Source organism: Halichoerus grypus, chromosome 3 (assembly GCF_964656455.1).
Source record: "Halichoerus grypus chromosome 3, mHalGry1.hap1.1, whole genome shotgun sequence".
NCBI classification, from domain to species: Eukaryota; Metazoa; Chordata; class Mammalia; order Carnivora; family Phocidae; genus Halichoerus; species Halichoerus grypus.
The window spans coordinates 145407614-145432369 of record NC_135714.1 but is presented as its reverse complement, the minus strand read 5'-3'; the positions used below and the strand labels follow the sequence as shown (position 1 = coordinate 145432369).

At 39.9% G+C, this 24756-nt stretch overlaps 2 protein-coding genes across 8 annotated transcripts in view; one reads left to right on the top strand and one right to left on the bottom strand.

Annotated features, from left to right (window-relative positions):
- PALLD (palladin, cytoskeletal associated protein) overlaps positions 1-24756 on the bottom strand; it is a 243404-nt gene that overhangs the window by 11533 nt on the left and 207115 nt on the right. For all 3 annotated transcript variants that reach the window (XM_036087528.2, XM_078069421.1, XM_036087529.2), the window contains 6 exons: positions 18646-18781; positions 15640-15738; positions 14786-14836; positions 13402-13623; positions 9153-9302; positions 300-394 (listed from right to left, as the gene is read on the bottom strand). In XM_036087528.2, the coding sequence (XP_035943421.1) occupies positions 300-394; positions 9153-9302; positions 13402-13623; positions 14786-14836; positions 15640-15738; positions 18646-18781 (753 nt within the window). The remainder of the gene's footprint in view (positions 1-299; positions 395-9152; positions 9303-13401; positions 13624-14785; positions 14837-15639; positions 15739-18645; positions 18782-24756) is intronic.
- CBR4 (carbonyl reductase 4) overlaps positions 1-24756 on the top strand; it is a 160624-nt gene that overhangs the window by 77450 nt on the left and 58418 nt on the right. For 2 of the 5 annotated variants that reach the window (XM_078069424.1, XM_078069422.1), the window contains exon 5: positions 13011-13129. In XM_078069424.1, the coding sequence (XP_077925550.1) occupies positions 13011-13114 (104 nt within the window). In that variant the 3' untranslated portion in view covers positions 13115-13129. Of the gene's footprint in view, positions 1-13010; positions 13130-13988; positions 14847-15861; positions 15985-21574; positions 21743-24756 lie in introns of those variants that run through there. The other 3 variants (XR_013446560.1, XM_078069423.1, XM_036087535.2) reach the window with 3 other exon arrangements.

Below are 24756 nucleotides of genomic sequence, written 5' to 3'. Positions count from 1 at the left end.
CATTTAAAGGTGCTGAGTCTTGATTTCTTCAGATACAAACTGGGCCCTATTTAACAATTAGTGATAGTGTATCTAACTGGGCTTAGCGACCTTAGCGACTGTTCCTTTCCCTTTTCTGAATTGCAACGGAGCAGAATAATCAAGGAGCCAGGCAATGTATACACCTTGAGACCGTATTCGCATTCTTCTGTCTTCCGACTATGTTCACCGTTTTGTGGTCACACCATGATTCTAACAGTGTTGAATTTATAGTAATAACTGAAAATAGTAACACCTACAGGAAGGAACATGTGAAATACCTTCTGACATGAGGATGGCCTGAGGGAGAGCGGGGACTGCGACCTCTTTGGTTGACAGCCTGTACCATTAGGCGTCCAGTACAACTGATGCGGCCCTGGCAGAGACATCAGGAAAAGACGTGATTTTCCATGCAAAACAGCTAACCATTAAGCACCATGTTTATTGTCCTGTTCTCCATAAGACATTATTTAACAGACCGACATGCCATATTAGTATTGACACCAATCCCTCTCAGAAATGTACTTTCCCTGAGTTAAACTCCTCGCTAAACTCTGTATTAATTAAGGAACTGGGTGACTAGGTCTTTCTTTGAACTACTCAAAAAGCTTTACTGTTTTATCTAGAATGGTATTTAAAATGACAATCCTGACTGAATTAATTATAATCTGCTATGGTCTCCCTAACACATGATGTTGAATTATAAGACATAGCAGAAGGACATTGACTGTCTTGCGAGAATTCCATTTTCATGCTCAAATATCTATTCGTTGTAGCTAATTCTGAAATCAAACAAGATGATTTTAGTTTTCTGACAGATCTTTTTAGGAATAGATATATATTAAATGTTAGTAGTATTCCTTCTAAAAACCATATATTAAAAGGGATACCAGCATGATGAAATGAGCATTATATGAGAGGTACGCATGGGGATGACAAGGAGAGTGACTATAGGTTACCATGTTCCCATGAAATGAGCATAATTGTGATTTAAAAACCAGAAGCAGTGAGATACCTAAAATATGTGGGTTGTATGATATGGGCCTATCTAATGAAAAGCTATCTTTTAATCTCTCAAGTTTTATCTCTTAAATTTATCTCTCAAATTGAAAAACTGATATAAGTGTTGTCCTAGGACAGACAAAAGTAATACTTAGAGGACTCAGATGACATGAATAAATCACCATTGTTACTTTGGTTTTTTGTTTTAGCCCCTTCTTTTTTCCCTATTACATCTAGAGTAGCAAAATAGATGATTTTCTCCTCTTATATCCCAGGAGAATGTGAGCAGTTGTACTTCTAAATTCTGATGATGGTGAGGGAACAGCGAGAGGAAAAATGAGAAGATTATGAATGATCAGACTTAGGGATTTCTAGCTCACAGTGGATGAGCCGCCCTCAGGTGCACTTCACAGTCCAAATTTACCACTGACCCTCATTTTGCCAAGTTGCCAGTATAGACAGGTAACAGAAGCACAGGTGTTCTATATGTTTGGAGGAACTGCTGAGTTCCACCTGAGAGTGAACTGGGGTGAGGGAGCATGGTGGTGGAGGGGACACAGAGAAACTCCCATAGCAGGATTCGGTGAAGGGCAGGAATCCAGCCAGCAGGACCATCCAGGTCTCCCCCAGACGGGACTTCTTTGGGGCCTTGACCACTCCGAAAAGGCAAAGACACATAGTACTGTAATGCAGACAGAACTGGGAACTATCAAATAGAAAGAGGAGGTCGTAAAGAAACAAAACTGAAGTAGTCTCATCCCATTAGATATGTAACCTCCTCTCGCAGCCACAGTATTTCTATTGAGATCATATTTAAACACTGCCTTTCTTGAAAATTTCCAAGGAGACATGAAGTGTATAACATGAGGGGGATTATTTCTAACTCAGATTTGTTCTATTTAAAGTTCAGGCCACACGATGGAAATTCTCTCATGCTAAGCTCTTGGCAAACAACTTGGAAGTCCCCCTAAGCTAGCCTGAAATCTGAAAATGAATTTCATCTAACCCCTCCAAATCTATGCCTGCTACAAAAAATCTAGACATGACTTGCTTAGGAGACCCCCGTTAAAATTACCCAACTGATGCATCATCGCAGCTGCTTTAATAAGTGAACATGTAAGATCCATGATTCTTTTGGGGGCTAAAGACAGGGGAATTTTATGTTTTGTTTTACACAAATAGCTTCAAAATTGTAGTGATATGGGATATGGCTTCCTTACTATTTGCTGCACTACTTAAGCAAATCATTTTAATCTGGATAGATTAAAATAGATTTATATAATTTGGATAGACTCTTCCTTGTGGTTTAAAACCCAGAGGATCCACAAGGGAAGTTAACATCAACTAATCATTTATGTGGTTAGAAAAAGATGTAAGTTAAATTCAGCCTTTAACCTTGAATTTGGGGAAGCAGATAAAAAAATTTTCTCTAACCTGGATTTGAGTTTTGACTTTCCTAACACTGGGCAAATAACCATATTTGTTCAAGCCTTTGTTTCTTCTTCTGTAAAAACCAGGGCACGATATATCTGTCTCACACAGATGTTGTAAAGATTAAATGACACAACCTAAGATGATCTTTATCTTCCAAATATCAAATAGATCTTGATATCATAAATTATCACTATTAGTCATTGCGGGTATCGTTTTACTAGACATTATGTATGCACAGACATGCATCAAGATGATTTTTAGGGGTCCCGACACCTTTGTTCAAAGACTCCAATAAATTTCTCCAAGTGGTTATACTTCGCGTGAGTACACCCTTACCTCCTTTTTTTGATTCCTTCAAATGCCTCTTTTAACGATGGTCTCCCCTGCCCCTCAGTGCTTTTTTAATTTTAATTTTTTAATTATGTTATGTTAATCACCATACATTACATCATTAGTTTTGATGTAGTGTTCCATGATTCATTGTTTGCCTATAACACCCAGGGCTCCATGCAGAACATGCCCTCTTTAATACCCATCATCAAGCTAACCCACCCTCCCATCCCCCTCCCCTCTAGAACCCTCAGTTTGTTTCTCAGAGTCCATAGTCTCTCATGGTTCGTCTCCCCCTCTGATTTCCCCCCCTTCATTTTTCCCTTCCTACTATCTTTTTTTAACATATAATGTATTATTTGTTTCAGAGGTACAGGTCTGTGATTCATCAGTCTTACACAATTCACAGTGCTCACCATAGCACATAGCCTCCCCAATGTCTATTACCCAGCCACCCCATGCCTCATGGTTGGAAGACCTAAATGTGAGACAGGAGTCCATCAAAATCCTAAAGGAGAACACAGGCAGCAACCTCTTTGACCTCAGCCGTAGCAACTTCTTCCCTCAGTGCTCTTAACACTGGAATGAGCCCTAGTTACCTTTGTATGACCCTCCTTAGCTCTGGAGTCAGTCTAGGTTTGTAAACCAGGTCTGTCCCTTATAAATGAGTGACGTTAGACAGGTAACTTAACCTCCTAAGTGAGTTTCCTTATCTATAAAATAGAACCATATAGTTAATCAATCTTGCATGGTGGGTTCTTACGAAGATTAAATGAGTTAATTGGTGTAAAGCACTTAGTCTTGTGTTTTGCACATAGTAAACACTCAAAATGTTAAGTCATTATAGCACTGAATATGGATATAATTATAATAATGACCAGATGGATATGAAGCATCCCTTAGAATTATTTTAAAAACAATTTTTTTTTCATATGCAGTGGGGTTTTCTTTCCTTCCTTCTTTCCTTCCTTCCTTTTTCCTTCCTCCCTCCCTCCCTCCCTTTCTTTCTTTTTGTATTAGGATATAATTTACTCCAAAGGAAAAATGTATGCTATTGCTTGAAAGGTGCCAGGCACACTGGTATATTCAACATGTTCATTTATTTAATGGCTGCATTTGAGGTGTAAGATAAAAGATGTCCTACTCAACTCTAACCATTTGACTCTGCTTAGTTTAGATAAACCCTGACTCCTCTTCCCTCTCCAAAAAATAGGGTCAACAGGTTGGCATACTACTCTCTAAAGATTACACATTTCTAAAATGTTTTCAAGATTTTTACTGCTACTGCTTAGAAACATATACACAAATACTGCCGCAGAATATCTTTACCCAAATTTAAGAAAAAGGAATATGTCACCATTTGTCACCTTTTTAACTCCTACACCATGTTTCACTTCTGAACATAAAAGGGAATGGCATGATCTTCAGGAGGCAGAATTATGAGTTTGATAATATAGTGATATTGGCCAAATATATGTATTACTAACCAATAAATGACCAGGAGCATTTAGAAAGCAACCAAACTAACAAGTCGTATAATTTTCACATTTTTATTTGGGAAAAAACCCCCAGAATTCAGTGAAACACTATTGAAAAGATATACGCAATTCAAAGTTCAGATTTTTAAGTTTGGACGTCTTATTTATGAAGGTCATACAAAATTTTAATCATACTAATATGCCAGTTAACCCTAGTAATCGTCGTGACTTCTAGGCTCTGATGCACATTAGCGCTGTTTGTTGCCTTTGCTTTTAACTTTCTCATTTCTATCTACTTTATTATTAACACATGAAGGAATAATGGAAGTGAATTGTTTAAATGAGCCAGGAAACCTTCTAATGCTAAAACAAAACACAAGCAAACCCACTTCTTAAATTTAATTCAGCTGTGTGTTACTTTTCTATTCCAAACAAATCCACAGAGTTTAAAGCTATAGAACAAGTAATAAGTTTGAATTCTTAATGCGATTATGTATTAAACATCCAGCTTGTAAAGATTATTTATGCCTCACGCAAGGCCAATTATTTATATAATATGGAAATAACATTTATATTTCCTAGCTTATGAAATTTAACTGTGGCACATAGGTCTTTATAAAAGCTTGCCACTTGTATACATAATGCAATTTGAGGAAACATCAAGTTGCAAAACAGCCCTTCCAAACTCCAAGTGCAGCACAGAGTAACTTAGCAACACAACAAAACAAAGTAAAACATTCATGTTTAGATTTAGTTGTGTCTTAAAGATAGGATTAGAGTCTAAAACTGCATTTGTGATCCTCATTTTGGCATCATGTTTGGTGTAGCACTGCATAATCACTCATTATTTCACTCAACTATGTGATTGCTTTGGTCTCTCATGAATTGCCCTAGCAGCACACACTGAGTGTGATACACAGTGTCCAGTGTATGTTTAGAGCTGTGTGTTCATCCCAAGTAGAATTTGGATGCAGTCAACAATATCTAACGTGTTTCTTATTCCCCAAAGATGAACCCAGGTGGAAAAATATTCTATAAAATATTCTGCTGAACTTTAGTATTTCTCTCCTTCCTTGGTTCTCACCCTTTCTCTTGGCTGCTCTCTCTAATTACTTTCCACTGCTCGGGGAAGCTCTGCCGTCTGTGTTTCATTACTGAGCTCATTTTTCCACTCCAGCCTTTTCCTCTTTCCCTTGGTTATTTCACCTCATGTATACTACAGTGTACCAGAAAAATCAGATGTCGTTGTCTCCCTTTCAAACCAAATATATTTAAAGTGTGAAAAAAGTTTAAGGTAACCAGACGGTATCGAGGAATCGGGGAATCAACTTAAGTTTTCTTTTGACTTTATGCTTTTGGGATTAATGTATCCTAAAAAATTCAGCTTTCGGGGTGTCTGGGTGGCTCAGTCCTTAAGCGTCTGCCTTCGGCTCAGGTCATGATCCCAGGGTCCTGGGATCGAGCCCCGCTTTGGGCATCGGGCTCCCTGCTCAGCGGGAAGCCTGCTTCTCCCTCTCCCACTCCGCCTGCTTGTGTTCCCTCTCTCACTGTATCTCTGTCAAAATAAAATCTTAAAAAAAAAAAAAATTCAGCTTTGACTTTTCAAATTTTTCTCAGTGCCTTATATCATGCTTCTTTTAAATCATGTTTTTTTTAAAGATTTTATTTATGAGAGAGGGAGAGGGCGCGCATGCGCATGAGCGAGTACTAATGGGGGGAGGGGCAAAGGGGGGAGAAGCAGGCTTCCCGCTGAGCAGGGAGCCCAATGTGGGGCTCGATCCCAGGACCCTGAGATCATGACCTGAGCCATCCAGGTGCCCCTCAAATCATGTTTTAATTCACAAATTACAAGAATGGCAAAATACCTTAATATATAATAACATAAAGTAGAGATTAAAACTGTTAAACATTTCTGTTATGGTATTCCTATAAGCAACAAAGAATAACTTATATCAAGGATTAAGTAAAAAAATGGTCTGCTGTTTGTCATGGTTTAAATACCTCTTTGTCTTTCTAATGGGTAGTGAAGTCTGTCCAGTTCCTAGGTGATAGCTCACAAAACGTACATCGGGTATATCTGCACATACCTGCTACTGAAGACGCCAGGAGAGAGCGGGAGTTCTATTCTTGAAATTAAAATCAACCAGGCAACATGCTGACACTTGGAATAGCAATTAATACCAAGTACCCTAAATATAAAAATTCTTTCACAGCAATTTCCATCTGAGGTCTACATGCCCACTTTTAGGATTTCCTCAGATTCTCTTCACAAGTTTCCACTCCTATGCCTGCCTTTGCTCATTTAGGTAGAAAAGGAGACATAATTTAGTCTTACCCCCTTTAATTAGAATACGGGCTGGATCAGCTAACCTTGAGGGGCAGCTGGAATTCTAGGTTTTGGAACTGCTTTGGTTTCTGTGCCCTCTGGAGTTCTTGGACTCTTTTGCTGCCTCTGACAGACCAGAGCAGTCATACTCCTGTTTGCTGAAATCACATGGGATATTCTGTTCTGGGCCGGGCTCTTGGCTACCTGACATAAACTGGTCCACTTCTCTTTCTTTGTCTTCTCTTCAAAGGGTAGAGGCCAAGAACGAGAGAGGGTTAACTTTGGGACGTGTCCTGGGATCCAGGATGTGTCCTGAATTCACTGGGGACTGGAACGAGGGCCTTGACAGCTCTCTTTTGGGCCTTCCCTTGGCCCTGAGTGTGCTGGGAGCAGAGCAACTTCCCAGCTTCATGTGTGGCTCCTGTCAGCTGTGCTGGGGGTGCGGCCCGTCGCGAGCCCACGGCTCCCCACGGCGCCCCCCGCCCAGGCCCACAGCTGTGGCAGTTGTGGCAAAGCCACATCCGCTGCCTGGCGCACTCCTTTCCCATGGGGGTGGTAAAAAGGAAAAGCCAGGAGGTCAGAGGACCACACACCGGCAACATGTTGGGGAGAAACTCCATCCCGAACTGACTTGCTGGCTCCAGCAGTAGGACTGGAATATCTAGAAACAGAACCATCCTTTACACCCTAATTCCACAGGCTTCCGCCCACTTTCAGGGCTGCTGCTTTAAGACAGGGTTATTAGTGTCTCTGAATTAAAATAATGACAATAACGAGCTTTTACTGAAAGCCTGTTCCGTGCCACGTAGACGGAATGCATGACTTAAATCCATATGATTATTCTCGTTTCATAGAAGAGGAAAGAGAGGTTAGGTGACTTGCTAAAGGTCACATGAGTGGTGAGGGGCAGAGGCAGAAATTCAACTCAGATCTGTCTGATGCCAAAGTTCATGCTCTTAACCCCTGAACTCCACGTGTACACTTAGGCTTTTCAGTAGCACCAGCACTATTCTGCATTTCTGGTCTTTGTTGTGTCATTTCATTTTTTTTATTTCTTTCCCTTCCTCCTCTTCTGTGTTCCTAAGGGGATCTTCAGCAGCCCTCCTTCATCTAGTGACTTCATCATAACCTGTCAGTAGTTTAATGCTCGGAGGCTGGCATGTAGTCTCCAACTCTGCTCATGGCCAGGAGAGTCCCTCCCCGTTTAGATTTTCCACATGTAAAACTACATTAGTGTAATTTGAAGAAGACTAGAAGCAGACTCATAATTGCAATTTTACATTTATGTTCTTTGTTCTAGAAAACCACGGACTCCAATAACGGTTTAAAACATTCACTAAGAAAAATGCCTCAAAAATAACATCAGGACCAGGACCGGCAAGTGCTTAAGGAACACAGTTAATTCAATCTCTTATAATACATTTCAGCCTTTCTAGGGGAGAGAGGGATAAAGGACCTAGCATGAAGAAAAATTCTGGTTTTTGAGTTCTCCACTATTATTTTAATAGGCAGAAAACTGAAAATTGAAATTTGTTAATAGTCAAGGAAACATACTAAAATTATAATAAGAAAAAAGCAAGTTCCACTTCTTTTCCCTCAAATCCTCCAAACATGAACACAAAGTATTACAATGTAACTTTTAGTAAAAGTTGTGCTTTTCACCTTTTTCAAGGTGACGGTCATGTATTCACTGATTGAAAAATTAGAACCTCAAGAAAATGCATATGTAATATGGAAACTTGTGACTTCTGCTGACTTTGTAAAATTACCCTGTCATACATTGAGCTCTGAAGGTACAAAATCACGTCTTACTCATTTTTGCATCCTTCCTACCCAGCACAGTGCCTAAAACATACCTGACACTCAGAAAAGAACTTGCAGGCTTGACTTAGGAACCTGATACCCAGTAGCTGCCTATTAAATTCTAAATAGTCAGCTGATTTTTTGACCCTAAATCTAAGGGCAAAAACAAGAGAAAACATTTGGATGGAAACTAATCCTGAATGCCATACATAGATGCTATCAAAATTATAATTTGTCTACATTTATATACTTAAATTCCATTGAATTAAATAAGTGTATGTATTTCTTTAAATTTAAATATTTTACTTTTTGAGGATTTTTTTACTACAGCATATTTATGTATGCCACTCACTATCCTTTTCTCCATTTTTTTTCTTCAAGAACTTAATCCTATCTGAAATGATATTATTTATGTATGTGTTTACTGGCTTATTTTCTACCCCAGGACTTTGTTCTGGCCACCACTGCAAGCCCACCACCGGCATAAGAAATGTACCTTTCAGGCACTGATTAAGATTTGTAGGACGAACACACATCTGCACTGGAATTATTCATGTGAAAAACACCTGATGGAATAAGTAAATACTAATGAAATAAAGAATTTTTCTATCCTCCGAACCAAAATGGATGTAGAATTTGGGGAGATAGTTTCAAGTCAAGGAAATGATTCCACCTTTTAATTAAACAGTTCCTTTCTCCAAATAAATGCCTGTAAGTGCTACGCACAGAACTGAAGCCAGACCTATACCCTTCATCTTTACCTGAGGGTTTGCAGCCATAATTGTGTAATTGCCGTCATCATCTAGGGTGGAGGCCGTGGTGTGGAGAGAGCAGGTCCCATCAAGATCTCTTTGAATGGTGTAGTGATCGTTCTTTGGAGAGATCTGCTTCCCATCTTTAAACCAATAGATCTGTGAGAGGAAACAGTGATGGAAGATTAAGGATGTGTGTAGTACTACTCTATTAGGGGGATTGGTAAATACTAACTGTGGCCTGCAGAGCTGATCAGAGTTTTCATGTTAAAATGTTAAACAGAACATCTTAATAGGAAATTGACTTTTGAGTGAAAAAACTAGGTAACAAACAGGTTTAATTCTATTTTAGTTTTTAAAAATTATGTATCTTTTTAAAATTTTAAAATGTATATAAGTATTCACATTATTCACATATTTTTTACATATTATTTATATGGACGGATCTATATTGAACGTGGACAGTGGTTAGTTCTGGGGTGGCTCTACAGGCGTTTTTCTTTTTGCTTCTATTTTCACATGTACTAAATGAAATGCACTGAAGGAAAATGTGTTACTTGTAAAGCAAAGGGAAGAAGGTAAAAAGGTTATTTTAGAGAATAACAGTTGAACTCTAGCCATTCCGCTGAATTGTGTTAGACCAAACGGCAGTGAGGAAGGAGCAACAGTTAGGGGTTGGTGATGGGTGAGCTCTACTGCTTTAACTCTGGGCCAAGGAGCAGATGCTCAAAGGGGGCGCCTAGGTGGCTCAGCTGGTTAAGCAGATGCCTTTGGCTCAGGTCAGGATCCCGGGGTCCTGGGATTGAGTCCCGCATCGGGCTCCCTGCTCTGCGGGGAGCCTGCTTCTCCCTCTGCCTGCCGCTCCTGCTGCTTGTGCTCTCTCTGTGTCAAATAAATAAAGTCTTTAAAAAAAATTTTAAAAAAGTTTGTCCACTCTCCCCACTGTTAAAGAAAACACAGTAGTATTTAAACTTACAATAATTTTCCATAATATTTTAACTTGGTTTGATAGAAAATTAAATGTGAAGAATAAAGTAAAAATAAATCTGGACTAAATAACACATTTTAAAATGGTCAGACTACCTCTTTCGCAGGTCCTACCACCTTCCCTGATCTGTAAATAGAATCACTGGTCCGCGGATCCCTATGATTTAGTTATTATGTCTGGCAGCGGAGACACGGGCCATAATGATGAATCACGGCCACCGGCCCTCACGTGACTGAGGTGCTGAATCAGTGCCTGCGTCAGCCCACCTCCAGACCTAATGGTTAGGGAACTAAACTAATCCCCTCTCTAAAGCCGCAACAAGTTCTCTGTTGTCAGCTGCTGTTCCTGCCATCCTAAAGCATTCCTAACTCATCCCTAGCAGAAGAAACCCACTTCAGAACCTTCAGTTTTTAAAATGAACTTCTTCCTTAATGTAAATCCATATGCAAATTGAGACCACAACTGGCACTCAAATTCAGCTCTCTATGAAAGCCTCTGAATCTGAAAAATCTCTTTGAAACTTATATTTTAAGAAAGGAACAGCTAGAAGTGTATAACACTAAATAAGCGCATGAATAATAATTGGGATCTGACTGCTGAAACTTTTCCAACCCCTATTTTTTCAATTAGCTCTGAATTTACAGACTATATTATTAATCTCCAGAATCTAAAAATGGATCAACTAGACTCATAACTCTCAGTTCTAAAAATTAGATAAAGCATGATACTTCATAACTATCATTGGTGGTTTTATGTTTTCTGATGGAACAAAGAAGCTGTGATTAGTATACAATTTCTTCCTTTTGCATTCTTGCCACTATGCCAGGTCTTCAGACTTGTTTCTTTCCTTTAATCATACTTCTCACCTTCATTGTACTTGGAATACGACTTTCAAATGAGAATTAAAAAGAAGTAGTTCCAACAATTTTACCAAGACTGCTAATCAGAGGGAAGGGGAGAGTACAAGAGATGAAAACAGGGGGAATTAGAAATTCTTTCCCATCTTCTCATGTTTCCATATGGAACAAGCATGTCAACGGCAGAATACAATTAAAAAAAAAAGCAAAAAAAAGGATGTATTTTTTTAAACATGATGAATATCCCATACTTTAATAGTCCTAACGTAATTTATATACCATGTGTGGAAGAAAAAGAACCGCAGTGAGGACAGGAGGGAGGAGGGGGAAGAAGGAAGGAAAGGTGAAAGAAGACAGTAAAAATTCTTAAAAAATTAAGCCTCTTAAAGTTGTGAAACATTTAAATTCCTACTAGAAAAGCAGAGTTATGTTAAACACAACAGCTCATCTTTCAGGTGAACACAGCGTTCTTTAAAACAAGAAATTAGTGATCTTAGAACTTAATTAATGACCTTAAACCTTGAGTAAGATTTAAAAATAACAAGGGATCTTTGTGAAGATTTTGGAAGCTTAACATACAATTTCTTGTTGAGTTTCATTCATAAGCTGCATATTTATTTTTAGTACATGAATTTGTTATGTTTGTGAATACAGAGCAATTATCCAAATTATGCCAAGAATAAAGAAGTTTTCTCTAACAGTTTATTATTATAAAAGTCTTATCTTATTAGAAGGTAGATATGCATTTGAAAACTTAAGGCTATTTTCTTTGCTTTTTCTCTGTGATACCACTGTTAAGCTTTTAATTTCAGTGAGTGTATTTTTCATTTCTATATGCTTATTTTACAAATTTGCTTGGGCTTTGGTACTGTCCTGTTAAGTTTCTATTTCTTTTATTTCTTTATTTTTATTTTTTAAAAAGATTTTTATTTATTTGAGAGAGAGAGAGAGAGTGAGCAAGCATGAGTGGGGTGAGGGGCAGAGGGAGAAGCAGAATCCCCACTGAGCAGGAAGCCCGCTGCGGGATTCGATCCTAGGACTCTGGGATCATGACCTGAGCTGAAGGCAGACACTTAACCCACGGAGCCACCCAGGTGCCCCCAGATTCTCTTTCTTTTAAAATTGTTTCATGGGGCGCCTGGGTGGCTCAGTCGTTAAGCGTCTGCCTTCGGCTCAGGTCATGGTCCCAGGACCCTGGGATCGAGCCCCGCATCGGGCTCCCTGCTCCGCGGGAAGCCTGCTTCTCCCTCTCCCACTCCCCCTGCTTGTGTTCCCTCTCTCGCTGTGTCTCTCTCTGTCAAATAAATAAAATCTTTAAAAAAAAAAAAATAAAATAAAATAAAATAAAATAAAATTGTTTCAATCATTTTAAACATAGTTATTTTATAGTTTGCTTAAGGCTGTTCAATAGTGTGTAATACTTGAGTTTCTATTTTCTTGTTTCTTTTGCTATTGATTCTCCTTATCGTTGTTTCCCATATGGTTTGTAAGTTTTTACTGTGAATTTCTTCTTCCTCCCTCTTAACCTACCGAAGTTTGATATGCCCCAAATTGTGAGAGTGTTCTCTAGGGCAGTTTTTGCTTGCGTCTGCCAGAAACAAGGATTTTAATCATCCTGGACTAAATTTCATATTAATTTTGCAGCTTTTGGCTTCATATCATGTGAAAGTCTAAATGTGGAGTTTCCATTTCTCATGGGCACCTTTTTTATTCTTTTCTTCCAAGTTCCAGGGAAAAGTGTAATTCTGTTTATTGCTTTCTGGACTAGTGAGCAATTATTCTCGCCTCCCTTTACAGACTGGGCAACTCCTTATCCAGCTGTTTCCATGTGTCTGTAGGAAGAGGGCTTCCATCTAGGTCAGCCTAGTCCTCTTGAGTATCAGAAGTTCCTCTGAATATCCTTTCTCAACAGTATTCTGGCCCCTAGCCCCTTTGTAAATACAGGAAGCTTTGGTTTTGTAGATTAAAGATCTGAAGTTTTTATAATCCATGGTAAGCACTGCTTCTCTACATGATACACAGCATGGGGTTCGTGTTCAAGCCTGGCCGCTCACCAGCTCCCTGACCTTGGACAAGTTAATCAAACCTCACTGAGCTCAGTTCTGTCACCTGCAGTTTGGGAGTGACACTGATAACATCACGTGAGTAAATGCTGTAGGTGTACGAAAAGCTCTTGTCGATTAATTGTTATTCTCTTATTCTATTCTTCAAACCCAAACTCTACTCTTCTACTCTTTTTGGTTTCTAATGCTTCCTGAGGAAGGCCCTGAACTTAAATAGTACTTCGAACATTTTACATCATGGGTCCTGAGAAAGGTAGTCTGTATCTCTTCCTCCTATTATACACACTGTATTTTGGAAGCTAAACTTCCACAGAAAACAGAACTCTTAAAAAGCTATGTTTTCAGCTTACCTTTGGCTTTGGATTCCCAGTCACCCTGCATGTGAAAGTTACAGGCATTCCCTCAAAGATCTTGTAATGTTTCAGCTTCATCTCAAAGAACGGTGCCACTCCATTTTCCACAGGCACGTCCCCATACTGAATGTCATCACCTGATTCATCCACAGGAGACCTTTCTAGCCTGTACTCGATTTCACTGATGAGCCTCTGTTCACAGCTGGAGACTTTGTATTCCTGTATCAGGCGGGAAAAGGTCATGTTAGCAACCTCAGTCCCTTGTGGTCCCACGTGTCTCAGGAGTCTTATTCTCCTCTCCAATGAGGCACTCAGAAGACAGTGATCTTTTTACCAGAGACTTAAAAACAAGTCTGAGCCCAACTCAATTCCATATAAAACAAAAAACATCTGGAAGTAAGTATATATGATATTTCAAATTGTCTTCAGGTCTTATCCTCCTCCTCCCCCAAAAAAACTATGAAGATGAATTTCTTTCTCTTTTCTCTTGGGGGGTGTGGGGAAAGAAAGAAAAAGGCAACAGCTTTGTATTCCTAAACTGTTCATAAAAATAAAACACGATGGACACCGGTTTCTTTCTGTAGGTGAAAGCTGTGCAGGGCAGTGCCACGCTTCAGAAAGGTGACAGTGTGCGTGGCTAGCAGCTGCAGGGTTACACAGCATTTCATCAAGCGGATAATGGAAAACACGGCATTTTTTTTCACTCCTAATAATCCTCAGCCACATAGCCTCTGAACTCCTCCTCAGCTTTGCAGCTAGTAGGAACTACTCTCCACCCTCTTTAAAAGAAAAATGGAATTGACAGTCCAGTCAAAATTCTGATTAAAAAGACAAAAGCAGAGTAGCCATCAACATCCTATGGTGATGAAGGGGGATCCTACAGTTCACCTGCTTACAAAAAGCACAATGGAAACAAGGCAGCCCATTATAAAATACTGTCTTTAGTAACAAATAAAAGATGTTTTACTAGGTTTTCTCATAAAGAAGCTACCCCACCTTTGAAAAACTGTTGTCTTGAGGGAAGAAATACAAGAGTATGAGTAAAACTGCAAAAAAATACAGCTGTTTTGTTTTAATTACTATCAAATTAATCAGTTTAAGAATCAGCGCGTTTCCCCCCAGAAAGGTGTAACAAATGAGAAACTTTTAACAATTTACAGTTCAGAGTATTCAATGGTGACAGAATCAAATTCAAGTTTGTAATATACGACAAAAAGCACACTACAGTAATTCTGTTCATCTGATACTAAAACAGACACTGGTCATAGTATTTGTAATTAATACGTGGCAGTCAAGATAGATACACAGGTAAACAAGGAAGAACACAAGAAACAGATACAGTGAAAGAGACCGGAAGGAGAAGAAAGATGAAAAGCTTAACCTTTTGACCGTCCAGAGGACTCCCTACAGAAGCATGAGGAGACCCAATTTCCTGTAATGGTAGAAAAAAAGAAGTGAAGACTAATAACAGAAATAAGAATCTAGCAAGATTTCTAGTTTTCTTTTTTAAGTGAAATTTTTGTGGTAGCAATATTTAACACAGAAAAATCTTCAGATACTGAAGGCAGAGCTGTTTCTCAACATGTATGAGAGTTTACTTGATCCTTTAAACGTTTTAAAAAGCTTTCTTTAATCTTGAGACTACATCTGGAAACTCCAAGCAGAAGCAGTGGAGATTATAAAACAGCTTACATCAAATCCATGAAGGGACTTTTTTTTGGCGGCAGCGGGGGAGCAAAAATAGCAATTTAGGTTTTCTGCTGATTAGTGATTTCTAACTGTATATGTGAAGGAAAAGAAAGACATCATTTTTTCTATACACAGATATTTTACTTTGACTAGATGTTAAGAACATAACTGGAAATATTCACTACCTATTTCACACAGTTTCAGTGAAAATATGTTTCTCCCCAGAGACGGTTTTGCATTAAAGCACAGGATGGGAAAATCAGAACGATACTTGAAAGGAGACTAAACTGATCAGTAAGAAAATAAAAAGAACAGGTATCACTGACTGAAATAACTCTTATCAGTCACGTAACACACCTGCCTGGCACACGCTATGTGCTCAGTAATTATTAGCTATGAGCTTGACTGGTGATATTAATACTGCTTTTCTTTGACTTGCCCTCTACTTCCCACAGAACTGATCCCAAGAACAGTGTCCATAAAGAGGATGGGTAGAGGGGACAGAATAATTACTATTTTTCTAATTAGTCCAGAGGAACACAGTACCTGATTAGCTGTTTCCTCTTCTGGCTCCTGAATATTAAAGACAGCTGCACTGTCAGCACCTAGCAGTCGACGAGCCATTCTCTCTTCATAGGTGAGCCTCTAAGCAAAGTAGTCACAAAAATTACAAAGTTAGAAAATTCACAATTACATACTGCCTCACGATAAGGAATTTTAAAAAATGAGTTTTGGTGTTTTCTGTAACTATTTTCTCTCAACCTTCAGATGCCTGTATGTAAAAGGGGTCTGTTTCTTTCCCTTCCTTCTGGTGTTCTGTCACCTCCCCTTCCGGTCTTAGTGGCTTAATCCAGTGTTGGGGGCCACCAACTGGTACAGCCCGAATTCAAGGTGAATATAATAACCAAACAAGGCAGAAGCCACACAGAAAATAGCTGTCATATCCTCATCCTTCATGACACATACAGAGAAAAAAGATATTCAAATAGCAAAATTTTTTTTAAAGGAAATGTTCTTTCCATAGCCACCCACAAGCTTCAAACCAGCCTAGTGGGCTCCCAGCCTCTGGTAAGGGAAGTTTTAGACCAGCAGGCAGCGGGGGTCCCCTCTGCTTGGGGTTCTCAGCTCTACGGACATTTCCTAGGCTGCTGTGCAGCAGGTGAATGTAGGCCAATGTAAGGGTCCAAAAAGAACGGTCGCACATGGCTGAATTAGCAAAAGGACTGCGAAAGATACTTGCCAAAGCTAATATCCATAATTCGAGATTCTGCTCAGAGGCGGACTGCTTGCTTGCCCATCAGGCAAAGGGGCAACGTTTTTGCATCTAGCAGCCAGCACTCTAGATTTGGCCAAAACATATTTGTGGAGCCATTCTTACACAGAAGAAATGCCAGTGTTTTTGTTCTGTCTGTTGGGCTGTTTCCTGCCTTTGAGTTTTGGTTCTAAAATGCCTTAGAATTACAGGTCTGGGAAGAACTTTCAGAGACCCTCTGTCCCATAAACAAGTGTTTGATTCAAAATAGAGAATAATTAGTAAGGCAGAATCTTAAAAAAATACAGAAGTTATTTCAGTAAACTTCCCAACTTCTGAACATAGATGCAAATTCTATTGGAAACTCTCTAATCAGGAAAATATGTTGAATAAATTTACAATTTCCAGTAATTGCTGGTTCTAGTCCCAGCTGAAACCGGGAAGTGAAACAAGTCAGTGCCAAATGACAAACAGTCCTAAAGTTCGTATTATTTCATTTACTAAAGAAGGGGTGGGGATAAGACGAGGTAGGTGTTTGGTGCATGGACTGTCTCAGTCCAAGTATGTTATTATTTAAATTAATTTTCTCACATCTGTTAAAGAATCACTGAATTCAATTTTCAAAAAGAGTTTTAAATACCTGCTCTCTTAAAAGCCTTCCTAATGTTTTCATGGAGAACTGCATCAACATCAAAGGTAGGACTGGAGTAATGTCCACCCTTTTCCTTATAAGCAGAAATATCAATTTGATACCTAGTCCTTTGCCAGAATGCACCTGCTACCAGTAAAAGCCAAGTTTACTTCAGTTTTGTTTCTAAACCACTAGGCCATGTGGATGTCCAAGCCCTGTCCACAGAAGCCAAAAATAAGTAACAGAATAATATGCAACACTAGGAAAAAGTTGTCCTTTTAAACTCTCAAATGTGGAAATCTGTGGAACTTGTTGTGAATGTCGTCTGCTGCTAAACAGATCGATAAACATGTAATATACATAGTATACTATAACAACTTCTTAAGTCTCTTTAACCAAGAGAATCTTAGTCCATAAGGAATATTTAAACAGAGACCCAAAAAACCCCCAAAAACTGGAGAAATGCCTCTACTTGGCTTGAGTAAGTTCCCATAAGTATTTGTTTTAATCTTTCAAAGGCTTTAGTTGACAGAGCCAGGGGAAACTTCCAGAGTATGCACATTTACACATGCAATTACTTATTTCAGGGAGAAAAATATTTTCCCTTTGTTAAAATCTTCTATTCTCAGTGAAATGAATGACCAACACAAGATCTCATTAGAATTTTAATCTTCCTGAACTCAGATTAGGATGCCCTAATAATTAAAAGCAGCATTCAGCACCCCTCCTCTACCCTCTACCTTTCCAATCAAACATGCTCTGTTCTCACATTTTTATTTATCAATGTGTGAGAATTAAAATTCCTAGAAAACATATTTAACATAGAGTGCTTTCTACTCTGAAAAAGGTATCTGAGAGGAAGCTTTTATACAAAGAGGCCCTTTTCTTCTTCTGCTTAAGAGCCGGACCAATTTTTCTGGTGGTAATTCCAAAATAAAGCCACCAAAGGCTCCTTTTCTTCACCGGGGAAATCTCATTTGTGAGACTTGTTCTTCCTGTCCCCTTAAAAATACTCGGATGTAGTAAGAGGAAGGGTTAGTAAAAAACGAGAAACAGCTGGTGAGGAAACATTTAAGTCCGATGGTGAAAACATCTTCTGCACATATATCGTTTACCAGATCTGCTGTACAGAGAGCAGAACGATACCGTGCAACAAGCGTTACTCTTTCAGATTACCGACTCAGTATCTAGTAATGGTCTACCAGAACAGTACTGGACTTCAGGGCTCATTTCCTCAGTAAAGATAGTCTTCGTGTAGAAGGAGTACATGCCAGAGAATCCCATCCTCCTTTTGGTACTTGTGGTAGATATAGATCATTCCAGAGCATACCTTCCCCCTCCTACCCAGCCCAGATTTGTTCCCTTTTCTTTGTAATGCTGCAATTCCTCATTTGTTTTACTCCCCACCTTAAAATCAGCCCTTCCTCTTTATCTCCAACTTGCTCACTTCACTCCAAGACTGCAGGAAAGAGTGGAGGCCAAGTAGAGGGAAGCCTTTCCACTTTTCTCCCTTTTCCCCAGATTCAGGCCATAATGCTAAGAAGAACACAGATTTAGGGGTAATGAAATCAATTTTGTGGACAAAGTACAAGAACCAAAGTGAAGGAAGAGCTCTCTGATGTGGGCAGCTAATATTCCAAGTTCAGGCCCCAAATCCATCTCTGTGTACCGGCTGGCCATTGTTCAGGAGGTCCTCCTTGAAGCGAAGTTTTCGTTCCAGGTCTTGAATGACAGCATCCTTTGTGCCTTGAATCTCCTCATCAGAAGCTATTCTAGCAGTTCTATTGGCCTTCTTTGGAAATCCCCTGCAGGACAAAAGCACAAGGCAGTGGAGTCACTTGTCAGGCACATAAATCCAAGTCAAACATTCAAGTCCAACAAAGACAGTACAATGTGTCAATGTCAGTGCCCCCTCTTCTCTAATGCTATGTCTATTCCAGTTAATTATGGAAAGAACCATGGAAGCCGGTTTCGCTGTTTGGGTAACACTAACTGGAACCAGTTTTCAGAGAAAGTGGACATACTTTAGGGAGTGTGTCTCAGTGGTTAGAGAAATGCCAAGAATAGGGAAGGCCTGTGTTTTAGTCCCAGGGAGGCAGCAATGTAAAGTGAAAACACAATGTGATTTGTAATCACAGCTGGGTTTAAAATCTGGCTCTGCCTGGTATTAGGTTTGTGACTTTGGGCAAGTTTCTTAACATTTCCTATAAATAAGTATAAACATATATACCATAGATGGCTATTGAGAAGATTTGAGAGAGAACATATTTCTTTCATACTTTCATAAGTTCAGTCCTTCTGATCCTTTGCAATCAATTTATTCAACAACAGTGTCTAGCTCATTCTAAGCAAATATTGTTTGTTATCTTCCCTTCTATCCTGATTTGATTAGAGGAGGAGGCCAATGTTATAAAAGGTCTAGTTTATGCTAAAGGGCCCTAGAAGGTCTGCAGGTCCTGCTGTGCCTGGTACCCCCCAACACCCCAAGCCTCCTAAACCTCCTGGAGAGCCTGGGGCTCTTAAATAAGTGACACCTCAGAACTCTTCTTTCCCAGGGCAGCAACAATGCCCTGGGCCATGTGAGCCAGGGGTCACTGGGTACTGGATGCTTGATGGGCATCACTTTTGTTGGTGCCTTAAGCAATTTGCTTCCTACTTCCCTTCCTTTTCCCTCATAGGGCTGTGGGTGAAGATTCAAGAGAAACAGAATATACTATACGGTAGTGAAAATGAATGACCTGTAGCTACCCATTATCGCCCAAGTTGAATTTCAAAGATGTAATGTCGAGTTTAAAAAAGCCAAGTTAAAGAATACATAAAACATGCTCCCATTTATCAACAGACAAAAGCTAAGCAGTCTTCTGCCAGGGTAGGGGTTCTCAAAGGGTGGTCCTTGGACCAGCGGCACCCACATCACCTGAGAAACTGTTAGGGATGCAGATTTTTGGACTCACTCCTGACCTACTGAATCAGAAACTCGGGTTAGAGTCCAGCAATCTGTGTTTTAACAAGTCCTCTAGGTGATTCTGATACATAAAAAAAGTTCGAGAAATAAACAGGGAAACATACATACATAAACCATTAAGACAAGAGAAGGATTAACTCAGATATTCAGGGTAGTGGTTATCTCTCTGGGGGGCAGTTGTGGATGTGACTGGGGAGGGTGACATAGGGAGCCCTCAAAGGTACTAGAAACAGGCATGATTTTTATTATTATTCTTTTAAACTATACATATACCTTGTATATGCTTCCTTATTTGTATGTTTTATAAGAAGACATTTTTAAGTTAAAAGAAAGGTTTACTGCAAATGTGTCAAGGCACCATGTGCTGGATACCACGTCACCGATAAGGTAGAAAGCCCTAGTAAGGCTGAGGATGTAAATTAACACCAAGGTTCACCAAACTCTCTGCTTCTCACCATTTCACCCAAAAATGCCCGGAACAAGACAGTCACTACACTGGCAAGAGAAAACAGAGTATCCTGTAACCGCGGTGCGCTCCGCCCTCAGCAGTAATACCGTGGAGTCCTGAGGCCTGTGCCCCTCCCGTCCGTTCCCGTTTCCTTGCTGAACTTCCCCTGATTTTGTGGGGTGTTCACCCTCCAATGTGCTTGGAGAAGGTGACCCCCTCCCCAAACTCAGGGGTGACTGACCTAAGTTGAGTGGTCTCAATCCTGTGGACAGTGGTTTGTGTGGCTAGAGGCATGTGGGAGCCTGGCTGCTGAGATGGGGGCAATGGGGAGGGGCTCTAGTTAAACATTTCTCACCTCTACAAGCAACACACAGGAAGAAATGCCCCCCCCCTTTTACTGGCTACCACTGTGTCCAAACGCCCCAAACTGCCGCACTCACACCGAGCACAAGGGGAGAACCCGCAACATGCTGATGGCGGCAGCTTGGAAAGACAGAGACCCCGGAGCCCTGATGATGTTTCTGGGACACGGGTGACCTACCCGTGGAGTCGCCTGCCCCCACACTTGTTATGTAGATCAATAAACCAGGAGCATTTAATCTATTGGTAGTCGAGTCTTCTGATGCCTATGGCAGAAAATACCCTGACAGCTTTTCCAGGTTCTTCCTTTTCTAGTCGTAGGGCAAATGGAGGGGGTTAAACACTGGTATTAAAGAAAAGATTGTGATATCGTATCCTACTGCCTGGGAATTGATCTTGGTTTTTAAGGAGTGGGGCAGTGAAGCTGTGACACATGAACAGCAAGAGCCACAGGAATCATGACTTCTAACCTCAATTTTTAGAACCATACAATCCTTCAATGAAAATGTGTATTCTGTGCCAGCCTTTCTGGGCCCGGCGCCTCTGGCCCTTAGGACAGATGTGGTCAGCCTGCAGGCTTCAGTTTAATGTCCCCTCGGAAAGGAGGACCCTGACCAAGTCTACCCATTAGTTATTTATATCATGTTTCTTTTCTTCATAGCACTCATCAAACTTTATTAATATATGTTCTTGTTAATGGTCTCTCTCGCACCCTGCCTCTCTGGTTAATCACAGTGCTTGTCAAACAGCAGACCCGAAAATAATATTCATGGAGTAAGTGAATGGATGTACTATCTATCTTCACTTTTTTTTTTTTTTTTAAAGATTTTATTTACTGGGGACACCTGGGTGACTCAGTTGGTTGAACATCTGCCTTCGGCTCAGGTCATGATCTCCGGGTCCTGGGACCAGGCCCTGAGTCGGGCTCCCTGCTCAGCGGGCAGTTTGCTTCTCCCTCTCCTCTGCCCCTTTCCCCCTGCTTGGGCTCTCTCTTTCTCCAAATAAGTAAGTAAATAAAATCTTTTTTTAAAAGATTAAAAAAAATTTTTTAAATCTTTTTTATTTTATTAATAATTATTTATTTAAGTTATTATTTAATTATTAATTATTTAAATTATTGTTAAAATTAATTAAATAATTTTATTAATTAAAAAATTAAAATTTTTAAAAATCTTTTTAAAAATTTTACTTGAGAGAGGAAGAACAGGGCTGGGAAGGGTGGGTGGGGAGGGAAAAAGGCAGAGGGAGAAACAGACTCCCCACTGAAGAGGGAGCCCGACTCAGGGTGATCCCAGGACCCTGGGATCATGACCTGAGCCGAAGGCAGATGCTCAACCGACTGAGCCACCCAGGCGCCCCTCTATCTTCACTTCTGATCTCTCTCTACCTTCCTCCCTCAGGCAAGAAAAATTGTCCCAAAGCCATCTATATTCAAACCACATGTAAAAAGTCAGGCTCAGAACACATACAAATTACACAGTTTTGGAAATAAAGTTCTGTGCTGCTTTTGACTAAAGCCTTAACATCTGCAAACTAGAAGAGGTACGTTCTGAAGTCACCTAAAAGGTAAAATGAAAGCCAGCTCTGTGTTACATCACATATTATTGGGAACACACGGGTTCCCATTATTACTTTAAACTTGACAACATAAATGAGCTGCACAACTATGTGATGACACGCAGCACTGATGACAGAAGCTTCACTGTGTCCCTGTGGGCACAATACACTGAGAGCCATGTTCTCTGCACAAATAAGAAAGAAAGGGGCAAAGGGTGGCTATCAAGGCCCGAACAGATCACCTAAACAACAGAAACAGAGAACTGGTCTTTTAAAAGACAGCCACAAGTCGTCTTGAACAAGTACACACCTGTCTGTTCACGACAGAATAAGTCCTGGGGCTTACAAAGCATTTCTCAGTATACCGGACTCTGTAGGGAACTTAGGCATGACTGCTCTGGGACATTTCATAGAGAAGCCATTCACCTCGGTTTGGATTCTTGCCACCCAGATATTTTATTGTTTCAGAGAGTACAATTAAAATTACTCTTTGACCCAAATAAAAACCCTGATCATTCTATGTTTCTTTTAACAAGGGGATTCCCTAAACACAGCAAGATCCCAAGCATTAGAGGAGCATTTACTTCATCTCTGTTTCCTGCTATTTTAAAGACATTATTTTCTCTTACAGAATTTAAGGTACACATTTACTTGGTTCTGAACAATTAACACTGAAATCAAATCAATCAGTTGAAAGATTTTTAAGTGTCTAACAGTCACTGAACAAATACTTATTGAGTATCTAGTACGGCACAGTGCTGGGCAAACACATCAGTACAAATTCTGTTAAGCCTGTAACTCCAGAGTTGGTTTGTAAGATGAGTGACTGTGTCACCTGATGACTTCTTGGAATTCTGTGCAGTAGAAATTCTGTGCATGAAAGTGAAAAACAGTAATATAACAAAAGCGTTATCACTGTAGCCTAAAAAGTATTCTACGTGACAAGGAGAAGAGAGTCAAATCCTGCAGGGTGGTCTTTGATTTCGGAGGGGTTGATAATCCAGTTGGAGAATAAATGAAGGAACAAGCCATGCTGTAGTAATTCTAGGTGCAATGGGAGCTAAAGAAGTCGAAGAGAGTGCTGGCTAGCATGACTGCAGAAGACTCCAAGAAAGAGGTAGAATCTGGGATCCTGGAAGATGATGAGGATGCAGACGAGTAGAGATGGGAGAGGAAGGAATTCAGACTCAGCAGGAATAAAGGTGCAGAAGGGATAATCTCTTATTTTTTATTGCTTAAAACACTGTGGTTTGGGCTAGTTACTAATGGCTACATGCCTCTATTACCTCCTCTGTAACGTGTAAAATGTGGGTATTAATAGTATATACCTCATAGGATTATTAGGAAAATGACACGAGCTAAGACATATTAAGCACTTGGATCCGTGCCTGGCATACTAAGGGTGGCTCTGGAGAGGCCAATGGGAACTGTCCAGTATGGAAGTGAATCAGGGAGACGAAACTGGCTGAGGGGAACAGAATGAAAGCGGGAAAGGAGTTTAAAAAGATGCTAAGAACTCTTGACTGGTTTCCAAAAGGGTGCAAATAACCTTTATTGATTGGCCTCTCAGTGTTCAACTCTGTTCTAGGTGCTCGGAATACAATGTTGAACAAAACTAAGTGACTATATTTAGAAAAAATATATTCTATGGTGGGGATGACAGAGACAGGAAATAAAAGGGTGGAAGGAGGGACATAGCAGGAGGGTGGTAAGTGCTATGAAGGGACGGGAGTGTGAGTGGATGACTATATTACACAGTGTGGTCAGTCACAAGTCTGAGGAGGTGACATTACCTCTGAGGCCCAAGTGACAGTATGAAGACCTACAGGGACAGCTAGGCGGTGCAAAGGTCACTCGGTCTGAATGAATCTGGCAGGGTCACCAGGGCATTGTGATCCCTGAGGAAAGAGGTATAGGATACAGTACTTCTCACCCTTGTTTTAATACGGAATCTTTTTTTTCAGAGAGTATCTCATTTGGATTAACATAATTCAAAAAACACTTTAAGCAACTGTGTTAAAACTGAGCAAAGAGTTTAGAGTTCGTATATAACGTTAAAGTAGAAACCAAAGTGGAGTATTCTTTCGTGGTGGAGGCAACAGAAAAGAAAAACAGTTGTAAGTTTTTGAGACAAAGTTTTGGCAATTGAGTTTGTTTTCCTATAAAACTAATTCTTTGTTGGAATTTAATATAAAATGGCTGTGGCTGGTTCTCCCAAATGGCACCACTTTTGATAAATGAAGAGCAACAACTCATTAGGAAATTTTAAAGAGAGTACTTGGTGACATAGAGATGATCTCCTTTCGTGATGGTTTGTACAATTAAAAATAAAAATGCTTAAATGCTTATTCAAAGTAAACTGTTACTAAAACCAGAACTCTTCACAAAAACCCATACTCAGAAGATCTTAACTAGTAAACAATTCATACAAACCTCCCACACTGAATATA